The following is a 22,268-nucleotide window of genomic DNA, read 5'->3' as shown; positions in this document are numbered from 1 at the left end:
TTAAGATCAAAATTCAAATCTTTTAAGGTTAGATATTAAAAGTTCGTACACACGATACACACACTGCACATATCGCGTTCCATTTAAGCGTGGCAAACTGTGTTTGAGTGTGTTATACTGTGTCGGTTTGTGTCTCCTAAAAGGAAAGCAGCCTTTATCAATTCGTTTCAGGGGCGTACGACTCTCATCTTCGACTCGCACCCCCCTGCCTCCTGCTTCAGGAGCGTACGACTCTCACCTTCGACTCTCACCCCTCCCCCCTCTCACTGCTTCAGAGGCGCACGACTCTCACCTTCGACTCTCACCCTCCCTACACCTGCTTCAGGGGCGCACAACTTTCCAGGGGTGCGCCCCTAAAGCAGGAAGATGGGAGGTGAGAGTCGAAGGTGAGAGTCGTGCGGCCCTGAAGCAGGGCTGGAGGGGGTTGAGAGTCAAAGATGAGAGTCGTGAGCCCCTTTGTAGGAGGGATGTGGGGGTGAAAGTCAAAGATGAAAGCCACCTAAAACTTGTTGGAAATCTTTCAGGATCATGACCTTGATGACATATGTCAAAGTCGCAGTCATCCCCTTACGGAAAAAACTCTTAAAATTTGAGTGTTTACACTTTAAAAAACACTGAAAAAATACACTCAAGGTAACATTCAATTAATGATTATTTTGGACGCTCAACCGGAGTATAACTCTCAACTTGAGTGTTATTTGATAACTTGGGGGTGATCCCGATTGATCACGGCTCGATTGGACACCACCAATCACAGCGACCGGTGCTTAGGAGCTTTGTAGTCTCAAGCGCTGTGAGTGGCTCGTGTCCAATTGAGCCGTGTCCAACTGGATGGCACCCGATAACTTGGATGTTGAGTGTAAGGGCCATTCCACACAAACTTGCAGAGCCACATAACCATATGCATAAAGAAAATTATCCAATCACATTTCTGTCATAAAGCCAAGCGTAAACTACGATTGGATGATTTTCTTTATGCATATGTTTATGCGGCTATGCAAGTTTGTGTGGAATGGCCCTTATTCTCAACTTGATAGTTAACTTTAGTGTCAGGGTGAAATCACACGGTGCGGAAAATGATTGCGGAACAAAGAATGCGTTATTCAGCGGACTCAACAGTTGAGTGAGCACTCGCTGTTATTGGTATATTCTTCTAGATCTAAAATTCTGATTGGATGAGCTAAGAGAATACACTCATAACAGCGAGCATGGCACTCGCACTCAACTGTTGAGTCCACTGAATGCGCCCATTGAAACAACCAATTAGCGCTATTCGGAATAACGCAGAATAAAGCTGATTGGTTGTTTTTGTGACATATTTTCTTTTCCGCACCGTGTGATTTTACCCTTAGACTCTACGTACAATGTAGGAAGTATTATTGTAGGAATAGAAATAAATATTTGTTAGAAATTAGCAACAGCAATTTAATAATTTAAACGCGTTATGGAGAGCGGGCGCGGTATGCGCATAGCGTGTAGACGACTCAGGCGTTGTGTTTGACGAATCTTAAGTTTTTCTGTGTTATCCGGACTGTCTCTTGGTTTTGCCGCTTTTTCTTTTTCGATATATGTTGTCTTGTTTCATGGCGGGTTTTGTATGCCACGTTACGGTATTATTATATTCAGTTTTTCACCCCTATTCTTAAGTTGCTATATATGTACACGGCTATAAGTTTTATGTGTACTCGTTTTGTACTACTAAGTATTATTAGTTATCAGAATAATAAAGATATATTTTGTGTAGCCGCTATCCAGGCCTTTTTTTATTCTAATAATATTAAAATTTCAAAACAAATAAAAATTTCAAAACAAATTAAAATTTCAGAACAAATATTAAATTGTAAACGCCATTATTTTTAAGTACGCAAATATTTGCGGGCATCTACATTCAATATTTTGGCATTTATCTTATTCATGGAAATTAAAACTCAAATATCTGTTAAGTTTATATACTCAATTTTGAAGACACTCAAAGGTTTAGGGTTTGCGCTCATTTATTGCTTATCATACCCAAGTGTTGAGAGTAACCTTTAGATGTTTAGTGTAAACTCAAATTTGAGTATGAACGTTGTGAACGCTCAATCTTTGAGTGTATATATATATATACTCAATGTTTGAGTGTAAACACTCAAAATTTAAGTGTAAACACACAAATTTTAGAGTAAACTCCCAAAATTTAGGGTTTACACTCAAATTTGAGTATAAACACTGAAATTTTCAGAGTTTTTTCCGTAAGGGTCGGCGCGGCACCCCGTACAGTGAACGACTGTCAAACATATTTGAAAGCAATGAATTCTCTTATATATTATATAGTTGAACTTTTTTTGTTTATAACTTTTTAACGAATAACGAGCGACGGCTAAAACTTGTTGAAGGTCACTCAGGGTCATGACCTTGACAACATATGTCAAGGTCAAGGTCATTGGGGGGGGGTCCCCTGATCTAGATATTTACCAAAATATTTATTAACATAAAATTTTTCTTTTGCTTGAATATAATATTCTCAATAATTATACTTTGAAATCAATCAAATGCGATATTGCACAAGCTACAAAAAATGCAACTTAATATTCTTATAGAAATTTTACGCGACGCTATTGTCGCACAAAAATAATACAACTAGAGTGTTGTGTAATTAATAATAATTTAATAAATTTCTCGTTTCATGCATCTTTCGCGATATTGCGTAAAAACTTAAAAAGTATTTAAAAATATCTAATGTATGTAACTAAATTTTTAGATACTTGAACAAAGTCTCTCTGTGTAAAAATAATCCAAGAGGGAAGCTAACGTATCTTCGTCGCCGATTTAAGTGAATATAAACGAATCGCAGCCGGTTCGTCGCGTCGCGCATTTATTTTTGAAGTAATATAAGTATATCGTTGACATTAATGGACGTTGTATAAACGTGGAGTATGATAGTGTCGCGCGGTCGACTTTTATTAATAATCATTAATCCGCGCGCGATTGTAGTATATTAAGTATACATCTGCGAGTGTTTTTCGCGAGTGTCCTGTGATCTGGGTGAGACATCAGGCACCGGCGGAGCAATCTTCGGGGTGAGTATCATTTTCTATCTGTATAAAATTGTTTTTTTATCTCGATATGTTATTAATGATTATTTATTATTTCTTATTCTAGCTATATGATAAATTCTGGGAAGACACGTTATTAATATACAGTAAATTTTTTTGAACTCTAATTTTTCATACTCCTGTACAAAGAAAAGTAATTTTAACTATTTAGTATTTTATCTCATCTACTGATGGTGGTTGGTGATACATAAATGCATATTTAGAAGAAATATTAAGCAAAATTTTTAACTAAAAAGTATTTTGACGTAAGAGGACGGGAAAATAAAATAATGATTCTTATCACACACATACGATTTATTAATACAAATTTTATGTAGAGATCAAATATAAACACGCAAACGTCACAGAATTAAGTGAACAAGTATTGATCTTAATTTATTCATATACTATAAATATCTCGATAAATGCATTAGAATACTTCGTGAGAAAGCATTGACTTCTTACGAGAAATTACTTGTCAAGATATATACAAAACGCGTGCACATTGCGCGTGAATATTTTTACACGATATATCCTAAATAACTAGCTGCCACATTTAGCAAAATTCTACATTTTTTAATGATGTGCCTTTCATGAATATTTTCTATGCGAGATATGAAATTCAATTAATAAATATATAAAATAGCATATTGTGCATATTATACAATCAGAATATTGCATACAAGTCCCACAACCATCCCCAGTATCAAATACTAGTAATTGAAAATAATGATACTGAATGATAATTCTATGAAAATTGGAAATTATTTACTTTAGCAAATATATTTCCTTTTATATATGTTTTCATTTGATATTTAGTAATAACGAAATAATAATAATTTGAATTACATGATATATTAACAAAAATAAATAATCCCCCAATTCTATAATCAAAATTTGTTCTTGTATTCGATTCACGCATTGCAAAGTTAATCACATTTGTCAATAATTATTAATAGTATTATTAATATATATAGACTCAACATCATAACTATTACTGACTAAAGATTGCGTAATGGCAGTTTGACAATAATTCATCCAAGACGACTGCCGAAGATCTATTGTTAAATTTTTAATCGAGATCTTCCGTAGCCATGTTGTTAAATGTCATACAGTATTGGAAATTATTGGAAATTAATAATATTACATATTTTTGCACTAGCAAAAATAACTTTTTGCATCAGAATAAGCAAAAAGTTTAATTAGAATATTATTTTAGGAATGTTTTATAACTTATAAAAAGATAAACAAACATCATACACACATTGTATTAATCATTCATTTAAATATGCAATTACTCTATAACATATTTACTTTTAATAATCCATCATTATTAATTTGATAATATTGTAATTTCACTAATTCTTCTTGTATATTCAATTATTCCAAATTTTCATCGAGAATGGCAATTAATTAAAAAGAATATATGTTTTCTATAGACATTATTATGGCTAATTTGCAACTCGTATTTACTAAGAGTGTAAAATATAGGAAATACCATAAAGCAATCAAGAGAAGTGTAACATTCTGGCGGAAAGATTAAAATCTTCGGTCGGTATTTGCCATCGATCATTCCAGTCAATTTTATCTCTATACGACAAATGCGAACACATTGGGAGACGTGTCACACGTTCGCATCTTCTAGAGACCGACCAATAAACAAAGTTTTCGGGACATTTATAGAGGTATCCCTGTAAACTGTTTCGGACATCGCGTTTACACTTGTAAAAGGTATTGCTGCAACCTTGTCGATAAGGAAAATGTCCTTCTTGCGGACAAAGCTGATTTGACGATACTTTTACCTAAAATTGAAAAAACATTTTGCAATGAATATTTTTGTTATAAGTTTATTTAGTTGATTATTGAAAATACTTACAGGTGATAAAGCATGATCTTCTAATCTTCTATAAAATCTGGCACTTGTCTTGGTTCCCATGCATGGCTGACTGCTTTCACTTTCGGATAGACATTGAATCTTTTTCTCGTCAAAAATGGTATTTTCGGGACAACTCAATACGAGAATCTTTATTTCCATGTTGCCTTCGGAAGTACATTGATAGAATAGATTACAATGTTTCGGATGCCTTCGGAAGCCAGAGGGACAAACTAGAGTTATTTGATCGTCAGTTAAATTGCCTATAGAACAAGGTGCTCCTTGTTCCGCTGTTGTCGATTCTGATGATTCAGTCGTTTGTTCTTGAGATTCTATCGTGGATTGTTCCTGTAATTCGGTCGTTGATTGTTCTTGAGTTTCTGTAGTAGATGGTTCTTTTGACTCTGTTGTTGATTGCTCCTGGGATTCTTCAGTTGTCGATTGTTCCTGGGATTCCGTAGATTGTTCTTGAGACTCGGTCGTAGACATTCCGGATTCTGTGGAAGGAGCAGCTTCAGTTGTAGCTTCACTACTTTGTTCAGAAGTGCTAGAATCGATAGCAGTTTCTGTAGTGGCAGTAGTTGATTCAGTCGTAGACTCTATCATACTTTCGCTACTCTCCGGTAGCGAATTTGATGTCGTTGATTCTGTAGAAGTAGAAGCGCTTTCTTCTGAAGTTGACGTACCAAGCTCAGTCGTTGTGATTGTACTTTCTTCTGTTTGCTGAGTTGTGCCATGTGCAGCTACAGTAGCAGTTGCCTCTGATGTCGATTGTTCAGGCGTTCCGGATTGAGTTGTCGATTCTACACTGGTTGAAGTATTTCCAGTCGTACAATCTTTTGCGGGGTAAACAGATTCAGGATAATTACATACACTGATGCTAGAATCAAAAATAGTGCCTGGTGGGCAGTCAAAATGATATACATTGAAACCATTGCCATTATTGACACAGCGATAGAACTTATCGCACCTAGTTGGATGCGGATAAAATCCTTCGTTATTGCATACTATTGCGTTGCTCGGCTTTTGTGTCGCACAATCTGGTGCATGTGATTCTGATGTAGATGAAGATGATCCTTCATTTGATTCAGAAGTAGATTCAGATGAGGATTCGGATGAAATTTCTGTACTAGAACCAGGCATTTGAACCTCTTCTGGTTTTTCTGAAGCTGGATTTTCGCTACTACTAACAGATGTGATAGTACTTGTTGTCGATGATGACTCTGTTTTGTCTGATGTTTCACTTGAAGTACTGACAGTTGTAGTGCTTTCGGTAGAAATTGGAATTGGAGATGTAGTCGCAATTGTTTGACTAGAAACAGTTGTGGAACTACTCATGGCAGGAAGTTCAGATGTAGGAGTACTGGATCCAAGGCCTTGATCGATTTCATTGCTACCTGATGAACATGAAGCTACTTTATCGATATAATTACATGTTTGTATTAATTGATCCCATGCTGTACCAGGGCTGCACTCAAATTCGTATTTTTGATATCCGGATTGGTCTTGAACACAACGATAGAATTTTTTGCAGTTATCAGGATCCGGAAAGAAACCTTCTTTAGTACACTTGTATTTTTCATTCTGAGGTGAAGATGCAGCTGACGAAGCAGAACTTGGCAAAGTAGTTGTTGAACTAGTATCAGGTGGCAAATATGAAACAGATTCGGGTGTAGATTCAGATATTCCGTTGGTAGTAGTCGAGGGTGGCAAATAAGATACAGATGTAGTAGTCATTTGTGATGCAGGAGGAACATAAGAAACAGATTCGGTAACTTGCATTGTCGAAGACGAGTATGTACTACTGGGTGGCAAATAAGAAGTTGACGTCGTCTGAGATGGTGCAATGGAATTACCGGTAGTGCTATCAGGTTGAGCCGAAGATTGTATGTCTGGTTTTGTAGATGGGAAAGTCGAGCTTTCAGAAGATTGCGATGGTAATTTGCTTGTATCTGGTCCAATTGTACTATTTATTTCATTCAGCGATGTGTCGGGTTTATCTGTAATTGCACCATTTGCTTTATTGCAATGCGGTACAGCATAAGCATGATTGCAACTCTGAATGGACGAATCCCAGACGGTTCCAGCACCACATTGAAAGTCGTATTTTATAAAAGAGGACATGCCATTATCGACACATCGATAAAACTTACGACAATCTTGTGGATCAGAGAAAAAGCCTTCTACTGTACAAATACCTAAAACACACACACACACACACACACACAAGATTTTATTTATACTAATAGTAAAATTTTTACTAATAGTAAAATTTTTACTAATAGTAAAATTATAATATACACATATATAATATTTTAAGTTATCGTACCTGTTGACGGTTGATTAACAGATGAGTTCGGTGAGTCTGGATTTCCAGGAGATCCAGGAATGTTTGGACTGCTCGGAGAACCCGGTGTCCCTGGGTATCCTGGAGTGCCGGGACTACCCGGAGAACCTGGAGTGCCTGGAGAACCCGGTCTCCCTGGATATCCCGAAGAGCCAGGAGAACCCGGTGTACCTGGGTATCCCGGAGAGCCTGGACTACCCGTCGAACCCGGAGTGCCTGGAGAACCCGGTGTTCCTGGGGATCCCGGAGAGCCTGGAGAACCCGGTGTCCCCGGATATCCCGGAGAGCCTGGACTACCTGGAGTGCCTGGACTACCCGGAGTGCCTGGAGAACCCGGTGATGTTCCCGGATATCCTGGAGAGCCTGGACTACCTGGAGTGCCTGGACTACCTGGACTACCCGGCGAACCTGGAGACCCTGGAGAACCCGGTGTTCCTGGGTATCCCGGAGAGCCAGGACTACCTGGAGTGCCTGGACTAGCCGGAGAACCCGGAGTGCCTGGAGAACCCGGTGTTCCTGGATATCCTGGAGAGCCTGGACTACCCGATGAACCTGGAGTGCCTGGAGAACCCGGTGTCCCTGGAGATCCCGGAGTACCTGGACTACCTGGAGAACCCGGAGTGCCTGGAGAACCCGGTGATATTCCCGGATATCCCGGAGAGCCTGGAGAACCCGGTGTCCCTGGGTATCCCGGAGTGCCTGGAAAACTCGGTGTTCCTGGATATCCCGGAGTGCCTGGACTACCCGGCGAACCTGGAGAGCCTGGAGAACCTGGTGTTCCTGGGTATCCCGGAGTGCCTGGACTACCCGGAGAACCCGGAGTACCTGAAGAACCCGGTGATGTCCCCGGATATCCCGGAGAGCCTGGAGAACCCGGTGTTCCTGGGTATCCCGGAGAGCCTGAACTACCCGGTGAACCTGGAGTGCCTGGAGAACCCGGATATCCCGGAGAGCCTGGAGAACCTGGTGTCCCTGGGTATCCCGGAGAGCCTGGACTACCCGGTGAACCTGGAGTTCCTGGAGAACCCGGTGATGTTCCCGGATATCCCGGAGAGCCTGGAGAACTTGGTGTCCCTGGGTATCCCGGAGAGCCTGGACTAGCCGGTGAACCTGGAGTGCCTGGAGAACCCGGTGTCCCCGGATATCCCGGAGAGCCTGGAGAACCTGGTGTCCCTGGGTATCCCGGAGAGCCTGGACTACCCGGTGAACCTGGAGTCCCTGGAGAACCCGGTGTCCCCGGATATCCCGGAGAGCCTGGAGAACCTGATGTCCCTGGATATCCCGGAGAGCCTGAACTACCTGGTGAACCTGGAGTGCCTGGAGAACCCGGTGATGTCCCCGGATATCCCGGAGAGCCTGGAGAACCTGGTGTCCCTGGGTATCCCGGAGAGCCTGGACTACCCGGTGAACCTGGAGTGCCTGGAGAACCTGGTGTTCCTGGGTATCCCGGAGAGCCTGGACTACCCGGTGACCCTGGTTGGCCATTTGGATCTCCAGGTTGTCCTGGTTGGCCATTTGGATCTCCAGTTTGTCCTGGTTGACCATTTGGATCTCCAGGTTGTCCTGGACTACCAGTATCACCATTCCATTGTCCACTGTTGTCTCCAGTGTCACCGTTCCATTGTCCATTATTATCCCCACTTTCCAAGTTCTGCTTACAATCTTTCCTTGTAACAGCCCAAGCGTGATTACATGCTTGAATTTCTGGATCCCAAACAGTTCCCACTCCACACTTAAACTCATATTTTGTAAACTTTCCGTAACCTTCGTTTACACATCTGTAGAATTTTCTGCAATCACAAGTATCTGCTAAAAATCCTTCTTGTATACATTTTTGGTATCCATTTTGACAATTAACAACGTTATCCTCCGGTTCGTCTATAGGTGGCCGATTTGTTAATGGTGGTAGTATTGTTGTTTCTGGTTTTTTTATTGTTGTCGCAGCTTCAGTTGTGATTGTAGATGGTTTAGTTATTGGGGACTGTATCATAGTTGATTGTGACCACATAGTTGTTCGTATTGTTGTTGTCCATGTAGGAGAAGGAGGATCTTGTACATTCGAATCAAGTTCATTCTCGGAGCTGCCACATTCAGGTCGACCACTATCTTCTGGATACGTACAAACGTCTCCCTTATCCTTGGAGAACACTGTGCCTACTCCGCATTCAAACTTGAAGGTCGTCAGCGGACTGCCGTTGCCCCAATCTACACATCTATAGTAAACTCTGCAGTCACGCGGATCGGGATGGTAACCCTCTTCTGTACATTTAAAGGGAGCATTGCTTTGTCGGTATTGGTCTCGATTATACTCGTAATAATCTGCAATTCAATACGATTAATAAACACTCAAATTTAAGTTGGCCTTAATTGATTAAATATTTATTCGATTTTTACATATTAAAAAATTTATCTTGTATTAATTTTTTTAAATAAATTAAGATTAAAATAAAGAAAGATTAAACACATCTTAGTACTTACAATTAAATAATATTTTGATGTGAATCTCTATACATATCCAGTTCTATAACTTTTCGTAATAAATTATTTATAGCTTTTTACAATACTTATTAGCATCAGTATCATTAAAGTGCTTGTCAATTTAATTTGTGATATTACTATCTCAGTTTCAGTTTAAGATTGTATTCTAAAATCGAAAATTATTTCGGCGCTCGTCAGTTATAGAACTGACTATGTATATAAATTCACATTGAAATATTATTTAATATTTATTTGTACACACAGTTTGTTCAATAAGAAAGTGACGCTCGTTATTCTACAAAGAGCGACCGCAGCGACATCTTCCTGAACTCGGTTGAAGCTTTATTGCATGCTCTTTTGCGCAGTATATAGTTTATATAGTTTGCTGAAAAGTTTTATGGTTCTGATAGAATAAGTTATGTGTTGCAAGAAGACAATGATCCTAAACATCGCAACAAACTGTGCAGAGCGTGAAAAGATGAAAATAACGTTACGACGATGGAATGGCCGGTAATGTCCCCAGATGCTAATCCCATTAAAAATGTGTGGTCGTACATGAAGATGAAACTCAAAGGAAAGCCAGTGTACACGGTGAAGCAGCTGTCAATTCAAATTAAGAAGGTATGGCGATCTTTGCCAAACGAATATGCAGAAAAGCTCGTCGAAAGTATGGAAAAAAGGTGTTAAGCAATAATCAGTAATGGAGGTGATTGGACACGATATTAGGTAATTGCGCAATAGCTAATAATGAGTACTTCAATAAAAAAAAAATTAATCTAAATTTTTATATTTTTTTGATTATGGCAGACACTTTCTTATTGAACAGACTGTATATTCACAATGCGGTCTAATATTATTTACTGAAAAAATAAATAAATAGTTCTCACCAGCTTTTGTAAATCTTATTATGAGCAATATCGTGAAAATGCTCAAAATCGATCGAACTTTCCACATCTTTTGTGTATGTATCCAACTTTATCTATAATCAGAAACATAATAAAATTATTAATCATTATAATGCAAAAAAATATATTTTGTTAAAATAAAGGAATAATTGACAATATTTCTTAAAGTACAAATTTTTAATGAAGAATCAAAGATAAGTTTCGCAAATATCATTAAGCAAGTTATCATCATAGTCTGCTTGATAAACGAAAACTTTTTTCTATTAATTATCGACAGTTAAAGAGTTTTAATTTTTTAGTTGAAAATTTTTTCTCAACTTTATAACACTTTCATTAATCTTTCATTGTACTATAAATAAAACATGATCTGGATTTTTGAAATGAGCATGTCTAACGAGCGACATGAAAATTTGAATATATATCATACTTATTATCCACATATTTATTCATCTTATAAATTAACAGAACTGTTACATTATTTGCATATATACGTATACATATGTATATGCATATAAATATGTTACATAGATGAAATCGAAGGAATTTGGAAGAACAGTTTACAATAATTTTAATTTTGTGACCTGTTTATGTTATTTCTATTTGATTAAATAAAAACATGATGACGTAATCACAATTTATTTATTACATATATTATGTTTAGATTTCAGAAGAAATGTTGGTTTTTTTGCCGAACAATTTATAAGTCTAACCGTGTATGTTAACTATTTTGGTTATTGATCCTGCTGTTTCGAAGAACGGCTATCCACTTCTGTTTAATGATTTATCCGATAACGAGAGAGCATCTTAAAGCATGTTAAAGCTTCCATCAAAAAACGTCATCATGCGCATCTTATCTCTTCAATTATCTGCAGCTCTATCGATGAAGTATATGCAGTTCGCTGCTGTTTATCAAGATGAAAATTACGAGCAACGGTGAGAAACTAATTGTGAGATCTATGCAACAGGAAACATAAATGCTAGCATAAGTCGCTATAGGCGATGATATAGAGATATAGTTTATTATTAATTCTAAATTTTTTGTTAAATGTTAATTACCATTAACATCTAAACATTCTAAACAAAAGTAAAAAGTTTTATTACTGAAAAGAGATATGCGGTAATATATAGAGGATAATTTAAACCTGTTTCAATCTCGTTTGATGATCTTTTCTTTTCGTTTAGTGAAAAGAATGTTATTACGCGATAACCACGTAACATCAAACTACGTCTTCTTGCAGAGTATCCATAACTTTACCGTGACAGCACGTTCACAGATTGTGAATTAATTGTCAATGCCAATCGCACGTTGCAAAATTTGTTTCATACAATTTATTTCATACTTTTTATAATCTTTAGAACACGTTTAATAGCGTGTTTAATATTAAACTTGATCGATTTCAGGAAAAAAAAATTTGTTTTTTTTTTAATATAAAAATTAAATTTTCTTTGAAGAAAATGAAGACATGGATTGGAGATAAGATATTTAAATTTTCAAACTTTTATCTAATATACGCTACAATTGATGCTGACATTTTGTTAAATTACCATATTAAATTCGTGTGAATAACCTACATTATAAAACATTATTCTTAGAGAAATTTCCGCAGCGTTGAATGAAACATTTTATGGCGCGATATTGTAGGCTCCGTTTACACCGTTGATCGTTCGCTGAATGCTAATCAATTATTCCACGTGGTCATTGCTTTCAATCACAGGTGTGTTTACGATTATGCGAAAGAGCATGCAATCTATTTTACATGCTGAACATCAATGCTAGTGGATGCAAAATAAATAATAGATCAAAAAAAAACATCAATAGAACTTAACCGCGCTTAGTTCTATAGGTGTATATTAGGGTGGCTCTTATTTTCGACTTTCGAATATTTTTTGCGGCACCCCTCAAAACAATTCCAATTTAAGAAAAAAAAAATCTGTGTAAAATTTCATTCCAATCGGATAAGAGGAAAACGTGCCGCCGGGCCTCCGAACTTTATTGTAAAATGAAAAAATCATTGATTTTTTGAATATCTTCTAAGTTATTAAATTTATCAAAAAAAGTTTTAAACAAAAGTTGTAGATTTGAATATGGGGCATATTTTAAGTCCTATTTATTTTTTTCGTATGACAAACGATTTTCGAGAAAAATAAAAAAAAAACAGGAAATAGATTAAAAATTGTTAATAATCTTGTTAATTGACTTGAATATTTTTAAATAAGGGAGATATAAAAATATAATATATATTCTTGATTTTTTAACTTGGAAGGGTCATTTTAGAAAATTTTAATTATAATTTATAAAAAAAATATTAGAAACCGTTGATATAAAATGCTAAAATTTTAATTATAATTTATTAAAAAAATATTAGAAACCGTTGATATAAAATGCTATAGTTAAGATTAAAAAGTAATTTGTTTTTGAGAAAAATTTAGAACATTATATTTTATTGTATCTTAATAATATATAATAGACTATTTTATCATATCTTAATGTAATGAATTAAGATAATTACAAATTAACACATTTTATATAGATTATTTTTATTATATAACTTTCAGTCTCTTATAAGATTTTATATCTTTTTAGACAATGTCTTTTTTTTTTATAGTCGGAGAAACCGACGGTGGTAATCATTCACAATTTACAAAATATATTGTGCTTGTCCTGCGTTCTTTGTGAATAATCTATTATAAAAAATTTTCCATCAATTGAACACCCCTTTCTACCGTATCATTAATAACTCGTAGTTTATTCACTACTTCCAGCCCTTTTTGGAAACTAGTGTTTTCAGACCACAAGTTGATGGGTCTGTTTGCAAGAATTGATCATCTAATTCATATCCTTTAAAAAAATTTTTAGTTTGGGAAATGCCGCAAACAAAATTCGAAAAAATATTTTCATCAAAGGTAAATAAGAGCCACCCTATAGTGTGTATATATATATATATATAACATTTGCTCTGTGATATATACATATATCTATTAAATGCAAATTCCAAAGAAAATAAGCAAAGTTTAGTTTAATCGAAAAAGAAATTTTTATTTGCTAGTTAAATTTTAGACTTGGTTATACATGATTCTTTTTACAGAGAAATTGTATTTTGTAATATGAGAGTAATTAAGTACCCTTTGGCTATTACCAATAAGTATTTTAGTTTGGTTCTGTCATTTATTGTTACAATTACAACGTGCATTTATTTCTTATTCATCTCTTTTATAGGCAATTAACGTTGTGCAAGATTCCACGTTGTCTATCGTAAAATATTGCAGATACATTTTGTTGCGTGGCGCATCGCTGCGTGCATAAAGCATAATGAGGATAGCCGTTCGGCTGTTACTATCGTTTACTATCAAAGTGTAAACGGATACTCTAAGCTGCGGATATAAATGCCAGACGGTTCGAAGATACGCGCAAGTAATGACAGGCTGTTAAGAGGGTAACATGGCTTATTTATAAACCGTTTCAAACAGGTCTACCACCTGCTGCTGCTACTGCTGTTGCTGCTGCTGCTGCTGTTGCTGTTGCTGTTGCTGTTGCTGTTGTTGCTACTTCGGGGAATTAAATCTAAACGAACTCGCAGCCTCGGACGCATTTCAAGGACAACGTGTCCAGCGTATCTCCGCGGTTTGTCGTGCAATTAACCCGCCCTTCGCCGATGGATATCTCGACTGGTAAGAATCGACATCGCGGAATTAACTGGCTTCCTTTTCTCCCCCCCCCCCCCCCCCCCCCCCCTCTCTCTCTCTCTCTTTCTTTCTCTTTCATGCAGCGCAATGCCGATAGAATTTATATATCGAATCTTTCATAAGTTCTCAAACATGCAAATACGTGAAACTATTTATTTAATTATTGTTCATGTATTACCATTCGAGAATTAACACGTCATGGTAAAATGCTATTTTTGATCACATAAAGTAATCTAGATGCAATTGGCCTTCCAGTTTGTTTGCCTTCACTAATATATGTAATCACTGATATTAGTATATGTATCATCATAGCGGTAACTCGATTTAAATGTAAATTGAATCGTATATATTGCGTTTCTTTTATTAGAACATCTGAAAATAGGAAAATTGATGATAACGCTATCCGATATCTTCACAAAACATTAAGTGTTCATTAACGCGTACTGATTATTATTATAAATAGTGTACATATTTAACTTGCATGTCTGAGGTATATCTACAGATAAAGAAAGTTCGCAATCAAAGATGCAGAAATCAAATGCTTATCGTGAGTTAAATGTTCGCGATAAGCGTATTTGATTTCTGCATCTTCGATCAAGCGTAAAAGGCTTTACCGCGCTTACCTAAGCATGTATTTACATTACGACTCTTGAGTTTATCAGTTTAGAAAGAGTTTTAAATTTGACAGAAACGAATAAAATTAATTGAATAAATAATAATTAGCTTATTTGTAGATGAACTGTAAAAAATCAAATCGAGACATTACGAACCTAAATGCTCTTAATAACAAATGTCAGTGCGATAATGAAATACAAAACAGAAATGTGTAATTTTTCTAATCGCATCATCGAAAATATCTTTATCATCTTTAGGGAGGGACTTTAGAAAAAATTAACATGATAGCGTTCAGATTACATTAATTAACTTTGTAATTATCGACAGTTATTGCACACCTTCTTCTCCTTCTTCTTTCATTCTTTAAAGATTTAACGATAAATTGTTTATGAAAATGATGGGACAAGAAATTTACTAGTCTGGATAATCGATCGTAAAGAGCCGATAATCTAATTAATAGTGGTTGAGTGTCACTCAATATCGTTATTAACAGCCGTACCAACAAGTTTGACAAGTTTCGAGATTGCCCCATTAAAGGCAATAAATTATTACTTGACTTATCATTTATCAGAAAGATTGATAATAAGATTGCAAATTGAGAGAGAGAGAGAGAGAGAGAGAGAGGCTTTTTATAGAATAATGAAGGTATATAATTATGTACTTCACAACGACACTCTTTTTGCATTTTATAAGAATATTCTTTCCTTTAACGTACATAGTTCGTCATTAATTTGCATGATCCTTAAAAATTAAACATTATTATAAATTAATTATAAATCTGATATAATTCAAAATATAATTAATTTTAGAAGTATATCTTTTTGAATCGCATAATATGTAGATGCTTTCTCGATTTTTATCTTAAAAACCAGTTTTTTCAATTCGAATAACTTCACGCGTGAAACGAAGTTTGGCCTCGAATTAAAAACGATTATTGGAATTCTCGACACAGATGCTTGTTAATTGCGTGGAACATGTTTTAAGAAATAGTAATCTATAGTCAACCTTGTCGCCAAACATCGTTGATAACGCCGTAATAATAGAAAATTGGCAGAAAATGTAAGTGTATATTTCCCGATCCTTGAGTCTATACGTTCTTTGCGCAGTCGACGTTCGATTTGATTCATCGCAAGCATTTTTTATGAATAATGAAGGATAAGTGGCGTGCGATTATTATTTTTTATTCAGAACCGAACAGTTGGAGGACATACCGACAATACTATATCGAATGTTTATAACGCAAAATTAACTTTTCAAAATTGTTAATAAGTTGCATTAGCAAATATATAAAGTTTGCTTTGGGAAATTTTGTAAAGTAAATGCTCAAAATTACAACTTATGTGGTGTGCATTCAGACAGAAACAAAAGCTAATCGAGACACAACCTGTTATATCGTGACGAAGGAAATAGTAATATCTCAGTCTGCGGGCGATGATGCGGTACAGTGAACCTGAGCTGTTATGATAGCATGCGTACGGCCTAAGTGCAACCTTGCCGTGGAAAGTAGCAAGGTCGTTTCTTCTCCCGCCAATTCCACTTTTGCCCTCTCTACCGATATGTATTCTAGTGTATGTACAGTGGCGTCGGAATAATGAGAAGTCATACAGAATCCGGAATAAATTGTAACAATTACTGAAAGGACATTCACTAAACATTATAAGAAACATATCTTCTATTCAGGAAATGTGCGCGCGCGCATTAAAATACTTAAATATTTTTATAAAACAATAACAATAGGATTTATATATTCCCGTTTATATCAGTTATTTATATTAAATATATATTATTATAAAAAATAAGGTAAATTTTTCTTCAAATCGCGACAGGACCTTCTATTATTCAGCAATACAATGTAATACAACCTTGCAGTATTCAATGAAATCAAGGTATAAGATGAATTCCTCTTAAAATAGCTAGCGATAACTGCATTGATTATTGTGGCATGTTATTATTACTGAAATATTGCTTATTTGTAAATATGTACAATTCAACATAAGTGTATCTTTGATAGAAAGATTTCATTCTTGAATGACTTTTTATTTAAGAACAATATTCTCTTCCTTTATTCTTTCCTTATTGTTTTTAAATTAAGAGTCCTTCGTTCTTGTAATAACTTATTTTTATTTAAGAGAATCTTTAGACTCTCTTCTTTAAAATTTGGAATAAAATTACCGTTAAAATAAATAAAATTCATAATTAATTATTTCTACAAATTTAATTACATATTGATTTAAAGGATAAATATATAATATAATCTTTATGAAAATGTAAAATATTTTTAATTTGCACTATTTATTTTAGGGAAATTAATATAAATCTTTAAATGTATAACTAACTTATGTGATATATTATACATATATATATATATATATGTGTATATGTAATATATATTGCATGAGTATAGTTGGCTGCTTATATATGCTATTAATATTTTTTTTATAAAGTGAAAAATTTTCATTTGCAAGCGCAATATAAACTTGGCGCTGAATTAATAGCGCGTAGCATAATGTTATAAAAATTTACTTGACGTTCGTCAACTGTACTCTGTGGATTTCTTCGTGGCTAGCAACATCATCCAAACTCCTCTTGCAGTGACACGTCGCAATTAAAGGGATCCTTGTAAGTTGTATACGTCTTTTCCTAACTCTTCAGCTTCTACCATCCTCTTTACAAGTCTCTACACCTCTTTTTTCAATGTCTCTTTCATTTGCTACTACAATCACCCCGTAGGTATCCCGAAGATCTATCATGCTTCGTGCGTAAATCCGTCACTGACACTAGCTCCGCGTGTAAGGTTCAAGGCTATTTGGTATACAAGCTACATATCTCTAAGAAAATGAGAAAGCTGCAGGTGTGAATTACGTAGACATAAACAGAGCATAATTACTAGCCGCGGTGAATCAATGGAATCGGTATGTTCATAGTAAGAACCTTGTTTGGTGCAATTAATGATCACATTGAGCTGGTATAATATAACGTAACTGGAAATATATGTATATATATATATATATATGTGTGTATATATACCTACATAATGTAAATTTTATATTTCTTTAAACAATAATTTATAATAACTTGTGTACGTAGATAAATTATATTCAGTATTTAAATGTGTGCGTGTATGTGCATTTATTTTTTATTCTTATTTCGTAATTTATAGAATTTTATAGATAAATTCAATATTGAATATAAAAATAATTTTAAGCCGTATGGATGATAATCGGTAAGATTTTACTGATTTTTTTTTCTATGTACAGATTGTGATTAAACAAGCGCGTGTATAGTTGCCGTTGAGTCAATTTCGAATTTTTCCTTCCGGTTACTTTTATCTTCCATTTTGGAATAATTGCGCAAGGCTGAACTCTCTGGAAACGTTGCTCGTTAAAATATTGTTAATAATGGAAACATTCCTTGTATCACGTAACGAAAAAAAATTTTTTATAATTACACGTTTTCTTTTGTAAAGATTGTTCTTTGTAACAGGTTTACACAGGGTTCTTTTATGTTGATTTCTTATTTTTAAATAATGTGACAACTATTTTTATGTTAGTATTAAAAATTATTAATTAATTATTTATTTTTAGAATTCCTCTATTTAATTGTGAAAACTGTATAATAAAAAATACAGAGTGCCGCGTGAATCACGTGATTTTTTCTGTTTTTTTTTAATGATTAAAAAAAGTGGTCTTACTCCCAAAATATTATCGATATAATATTTTGCTAGTAAAACCATTTTTGATCATTAAAAGAAATAGAAAAAGTTGCGTGATTCACTTTACATATTTTATCGTAACAAATTTTATACTGCAATATATCCATAAATATCTAATATACTTTTCTCATTTATCCTAATCATTGCTTGTAGCAAATATTTATTTATTACACGTGCAATTTTTAATGCGCATTTTGTGCAGCAATAATTAAGTAATATGTTGGGATGAAATCCGCATGATTCGCTCGATACTTACACAGTGCACGTGCGGTGTTTCTTTATGATACATCAGACCGAAAATTAATTTTAAGACCGGTATCACTTAAGGCTGTTGCCGTCTACAGATTACGAAATGCTACACAAACGTACATAATGCATTATGCGCCCGCGAGCATGCCTGTTTATTTCTTGGCCGATCGGTTATTTCAATGCCAAGATCGAACGACGGATTGACCGGCCGTGCTCGAGCCGAGCATACGAAGCGCGGAATGTCGAGCCAAATACAGCAGCCGTTCAGATCGTGACGTGAATTCGCGATCGAGCGGGGAAATATTTCGGCAACGGTCATTTACATTGTGGGCATGTTACGAGTATTGTAAGACCCGCTTGTGACCGGGTGAAACAGTTACGTGATGACCAGTGTCATGACCACATAACGATTACACGCTCGACATTGATCTTCGACCAAAGCTCCAAAGACTTTTTATTACGCTAAATGCCAATAGCATTTTCTTGATATAAATTTTAGGATATGAAAATATGATTATAAAAGTATGAGGTATGAAAGCTATTGCATCAAGTGTTCGTGTTTCAAGTTTTTACGTATATTATTAGATGATATCGGATAATTTCACGATGGAAATTACTAAAACGAGGGTTTCATTTAAATTACTGTTTTCATATTTTATTACCGCAATAAACACAATCACATTCAATTATACGTTTAAGACGTAAAATTGCAAGTGATCGTTATGTATTAATATTAACAGTTTAACTAGTTTAATGGAATCCTAATGGCTATTAATTATAGATAACTATCGGAAATAAGGTATCCATTATACATATATCGTGATTAATCTCAGCAATAAAATAGCTTCGATTTAAATTATGAGACTTCTGATACTTTTGCTATACCTGTTAACTTGTAATAATCAATTAAGCTTTTGATTTCAAGAGCTGAATGAAAAGCGCTGCAATGTAAGAAAAATTTTACATTTACAAAAATGTATAAACGTTACTATGTTTATCACTATAAAATATGTAGTATATTAGTAACGCTAAACGCAATAATTATGCAAATTATTTTGCTATTAAAAAAATTAGAAATATACATTTGAGGAACTTAACGCATCATTTGGTTATCAATTATCGACACCAACGCATGATCGAACCGATCTCCGTTATCTGATGCATCATAATCGCTATGTATTTATGAGGCTGCTTAAATTTTCGACCAGTAACGCCTCGGACGTCGAAATTTATGCTAATCACTCCCTCTAAAGCCTTCGTTAAATATCCGCCAATCTATTTCCCAAGGAAGCGAAGAAATACCCAACGATATATTTCTACGAAGTTTCAGAACTGCAGACAATAAATTATATTTGCGTGACCGCTTATGATGATTCCGAAAAATTATACTATAAATTAACTTCGATTCAAACGAGATTTATTCTCTTAATTATTTAAACGCCAAACATTTATTCATTGACCGGTACAAGTATCTTTCGCCATCATGCAACCCCCTGGAGATTAATGATCTAATCACTTTTCATTAATAAATACAAACGCGCAAATTAACAAAAAATGTACATCTTATAATTCTCATTAAATTTTTCGCAATACATATGCAATCTCCTAGAGATTAATGATTTAATCACTTTTGCTAACAAATACATTTCAAATTTGCAAAAATTTTCAAAAAATACACAATCTATAACACACGTTAAAAAAAAATCTTACTTTTTAGCTTATTGCTAAACCAAAAATGACAGAAGCGTTGGTTTCCATTCATCTTCACAAATATGAAAAAGGAGTATGTGGACTTACATTTCGATGCATTCAGCAAAGAATTCCGTCATTTGTTAGTCGTCCGCGTTCGTCATCTCACAAATCCTTCTGTTTCCTTTGAATCCTCGTCGTTCGGAAATTCGTGGAGCGTGAGCCTGGTTGGCTTTACAAACTTTTTACTAACTATTCTGAAAATCGGTTGCTGATCGTGGCACGTTCCCGAGAGGGAGTAAGTCCTGAGGACGCGGATGGCTCCTACTTATAAAGACTTGGCCAAGACTTGACTCTCCAATTGGCTTGCCGGTGTGCGTGGAGCACCAACACGCGTGTGTATGTGCACGCGAGAAGGAATAGTGGCTGCGTCCAGGTGTGGAAGGGGGCACAAACCGTGTTCCGATCGTTACACATTACACACGAGAACCGATACCGTCCAGGAATTCGCACCTCTTCATCGGAGAATGCGACACTGTCCAGTTCTCCGTTCAATCGCATTTCTCGCACTCAAGCTAGTTATCGCTCTATAGAATTAGCGTAGGTTCTCTCTCTCTCTCTCTCTCTCTCTCTCTCTCTCTCTCTCTCTCTCATGCATCAACGTGAAAGACAAAATATTATACAGATAATTGAGTCCCTCAATTCTTCTTGATTATCTCCTTTTAGCAAAAAATGTCACTCAATTGGAAACGAAACGATACTTTAATTTTTTCGCGTCTACCTAACCGGATATTCTTTTTTGTAATTTATATATATGTATGTGTGTGTGTATACTGTATATATTATATATATATATATATATATATATATGTTTCAAGTTATTCAGTTGTAACAAGTGTAATTACGTAAAGTATACTTCTTGCGTGCAACATCAAGTCTAATAGTATTTCTTTTTGAGGACAGTTAGCAGTGATACCTTTATATCATTTTGTGCAAGATAATTATCAATCAATTAAGGAATAATGGTACAGAGCAGGTTTCATTTGTGCGTGAAGACTTCGATACTGATAAAAGCCAAGTTGAGCATATCCCAAGGCTTGCGCGCAAGGAGGACCCTCGTCGTCATTGCGGCATGCCGATCTCGTGAAAAACGGATATGAAAGCAAGTTGAAGATACAGCGTGTCGACGGAAAGTATAAAGCCATCCAAGCCATTGCAGCATCCAAGATCGAGTTATGTAGACCGTCGCGTCTCTTCTGTTTCTCGACCTTGGATCGCGCAGGATGCACCTCTTGTGCCAACCCGTGCGTGTACGTTTTTTCTCACCATATCGCGGCATCGATACGATTTTCCCTGTCGGAGCGGCTCGTGGGAACAGGTTCCGCTATTTATAACCGTAATGAAAATCTAATAGTGATATTAAAAAATGAATTATTAAGAAGAGAATTACGCTGATGTAACGAGTCAAGAGCCCTGCAGGGAATACTTATGAATCAACAAGATTTTTTAAATATTTGCGCATTCACTTGAGTATCTAATGTCAGTAAAAAATGTCTTCATACCTATCTATAATGGTTATTCTACAATGTGCTTTTAGTTTTCTGTTTCTTGTTCTTTGCTATTTTTTACTATTTTTGCTATT

The 22,268-nt window shown here is 35.4% G+C and overlaps 1 protein-coding gene across 20 annotated transcripts; it reads right to left on the bottom strand.

Annotated features, from left to right (window-relative positions):
- Window positions 1-4,469: 4,469 nt before the first annotated feature.
- On the bottom strand, window positions 4,470-20,911 carry LOC108762139 (apomucin). 20 transcript variants are annotated; one of them, XM_018508985.1, is made up of 7 exons: window positions 20,735-20,911; window positions 10,660-10,751; window positions 7,721-9,613; window positions 7,610-7,657; window positions 7,277-7,375; window positions 4,951-7,145; window positions 4,470-4,876 (listed from the first exon to the last, which is right to left on the bottom strand). In XM_018508985.1, the coding sequence occupies exons 2-7, from the start codon at window positions 10,724-10,726 to the stop codon at window positions 4,583-4,585; spliced, it is 4,596 nt and encodes a 1,531-aa protein (XP_018364487.1). In that variant the 5' UTR covers window positions 10,727-10,751; window positions 20,735-20,911; the 3' UTR covers window positions 4,470-4,582. The 20 variants fall into 20 exon arrangements, with proteins under 20 accessions (XP_018364487.1, XP_018364481.1, XP_018364483.1 ...); XM_018508990.1 differs by lacking the exon at window positions 7,610-7,657 and adding an exon at window positions 7,685-7,702 and having other exon boundaries at window positions 4,471-4,876; window positions 7,277-7,483; window positions 7,892-9,613; XM_018508979.1 differs by lacking the exon at window positions 7,610-7,657 and having other exon boundaries at window positions 7,277-7,546; window positions 7,685-9,613.
- Between the last annotated feature and the right edge of the window lie 1,357 nt (window positions 20,912-22,268).

This window comes from Trachymyrmex cornetzi, unplaced genomic scaffold (genome assembly GCF_001594075.2).
Source record: "Trachymyrmex cornetzi isolate Tcor2-1 unplaced genomic scaffold, Tcor1.1 scaffold277, whole genome shotgun sequence".
Taxonomy (NCBI): Eukaryota; Metazoa; Arthropoda; class Insecta; order Hymenoptera; family Formicidae; genus Trachymyrmex; species Trachymyrmex cornetzi.
The sequence above is the reverse complement of the archived record's forward strand: the minus strand, read 5'-3'. Positions and strand labels throughout refer to the sequence as shown.

What these genes read in the sequence shown, in the direction of transcription:
- LOC108762139 (XM_018508970.1), bottom strand. Translation starts at nt 10,726, where the DNA reads ATGTGGAAAGTTCGATCGATTTTGAGCATTTTCACGATATTGCTCATA. An exon ending in AATAAGATTTACAAAAGCTG is followed by an intron (nt 9,614 to 10,659) that starts GTGAGAACTATT and finishes ATTGAATTGCAG; the next exon opens with ATTATTACGAGTATAATCGA. An exon ending in TGTTAATCAACCGTCAACAG is followed by an intron (nt 7,146 to 7,276) that starts GTACGATAACTT and finishes TGTGTGTTTTAG; the next exon opens with GTATTTGTACAGTAGAAGGC.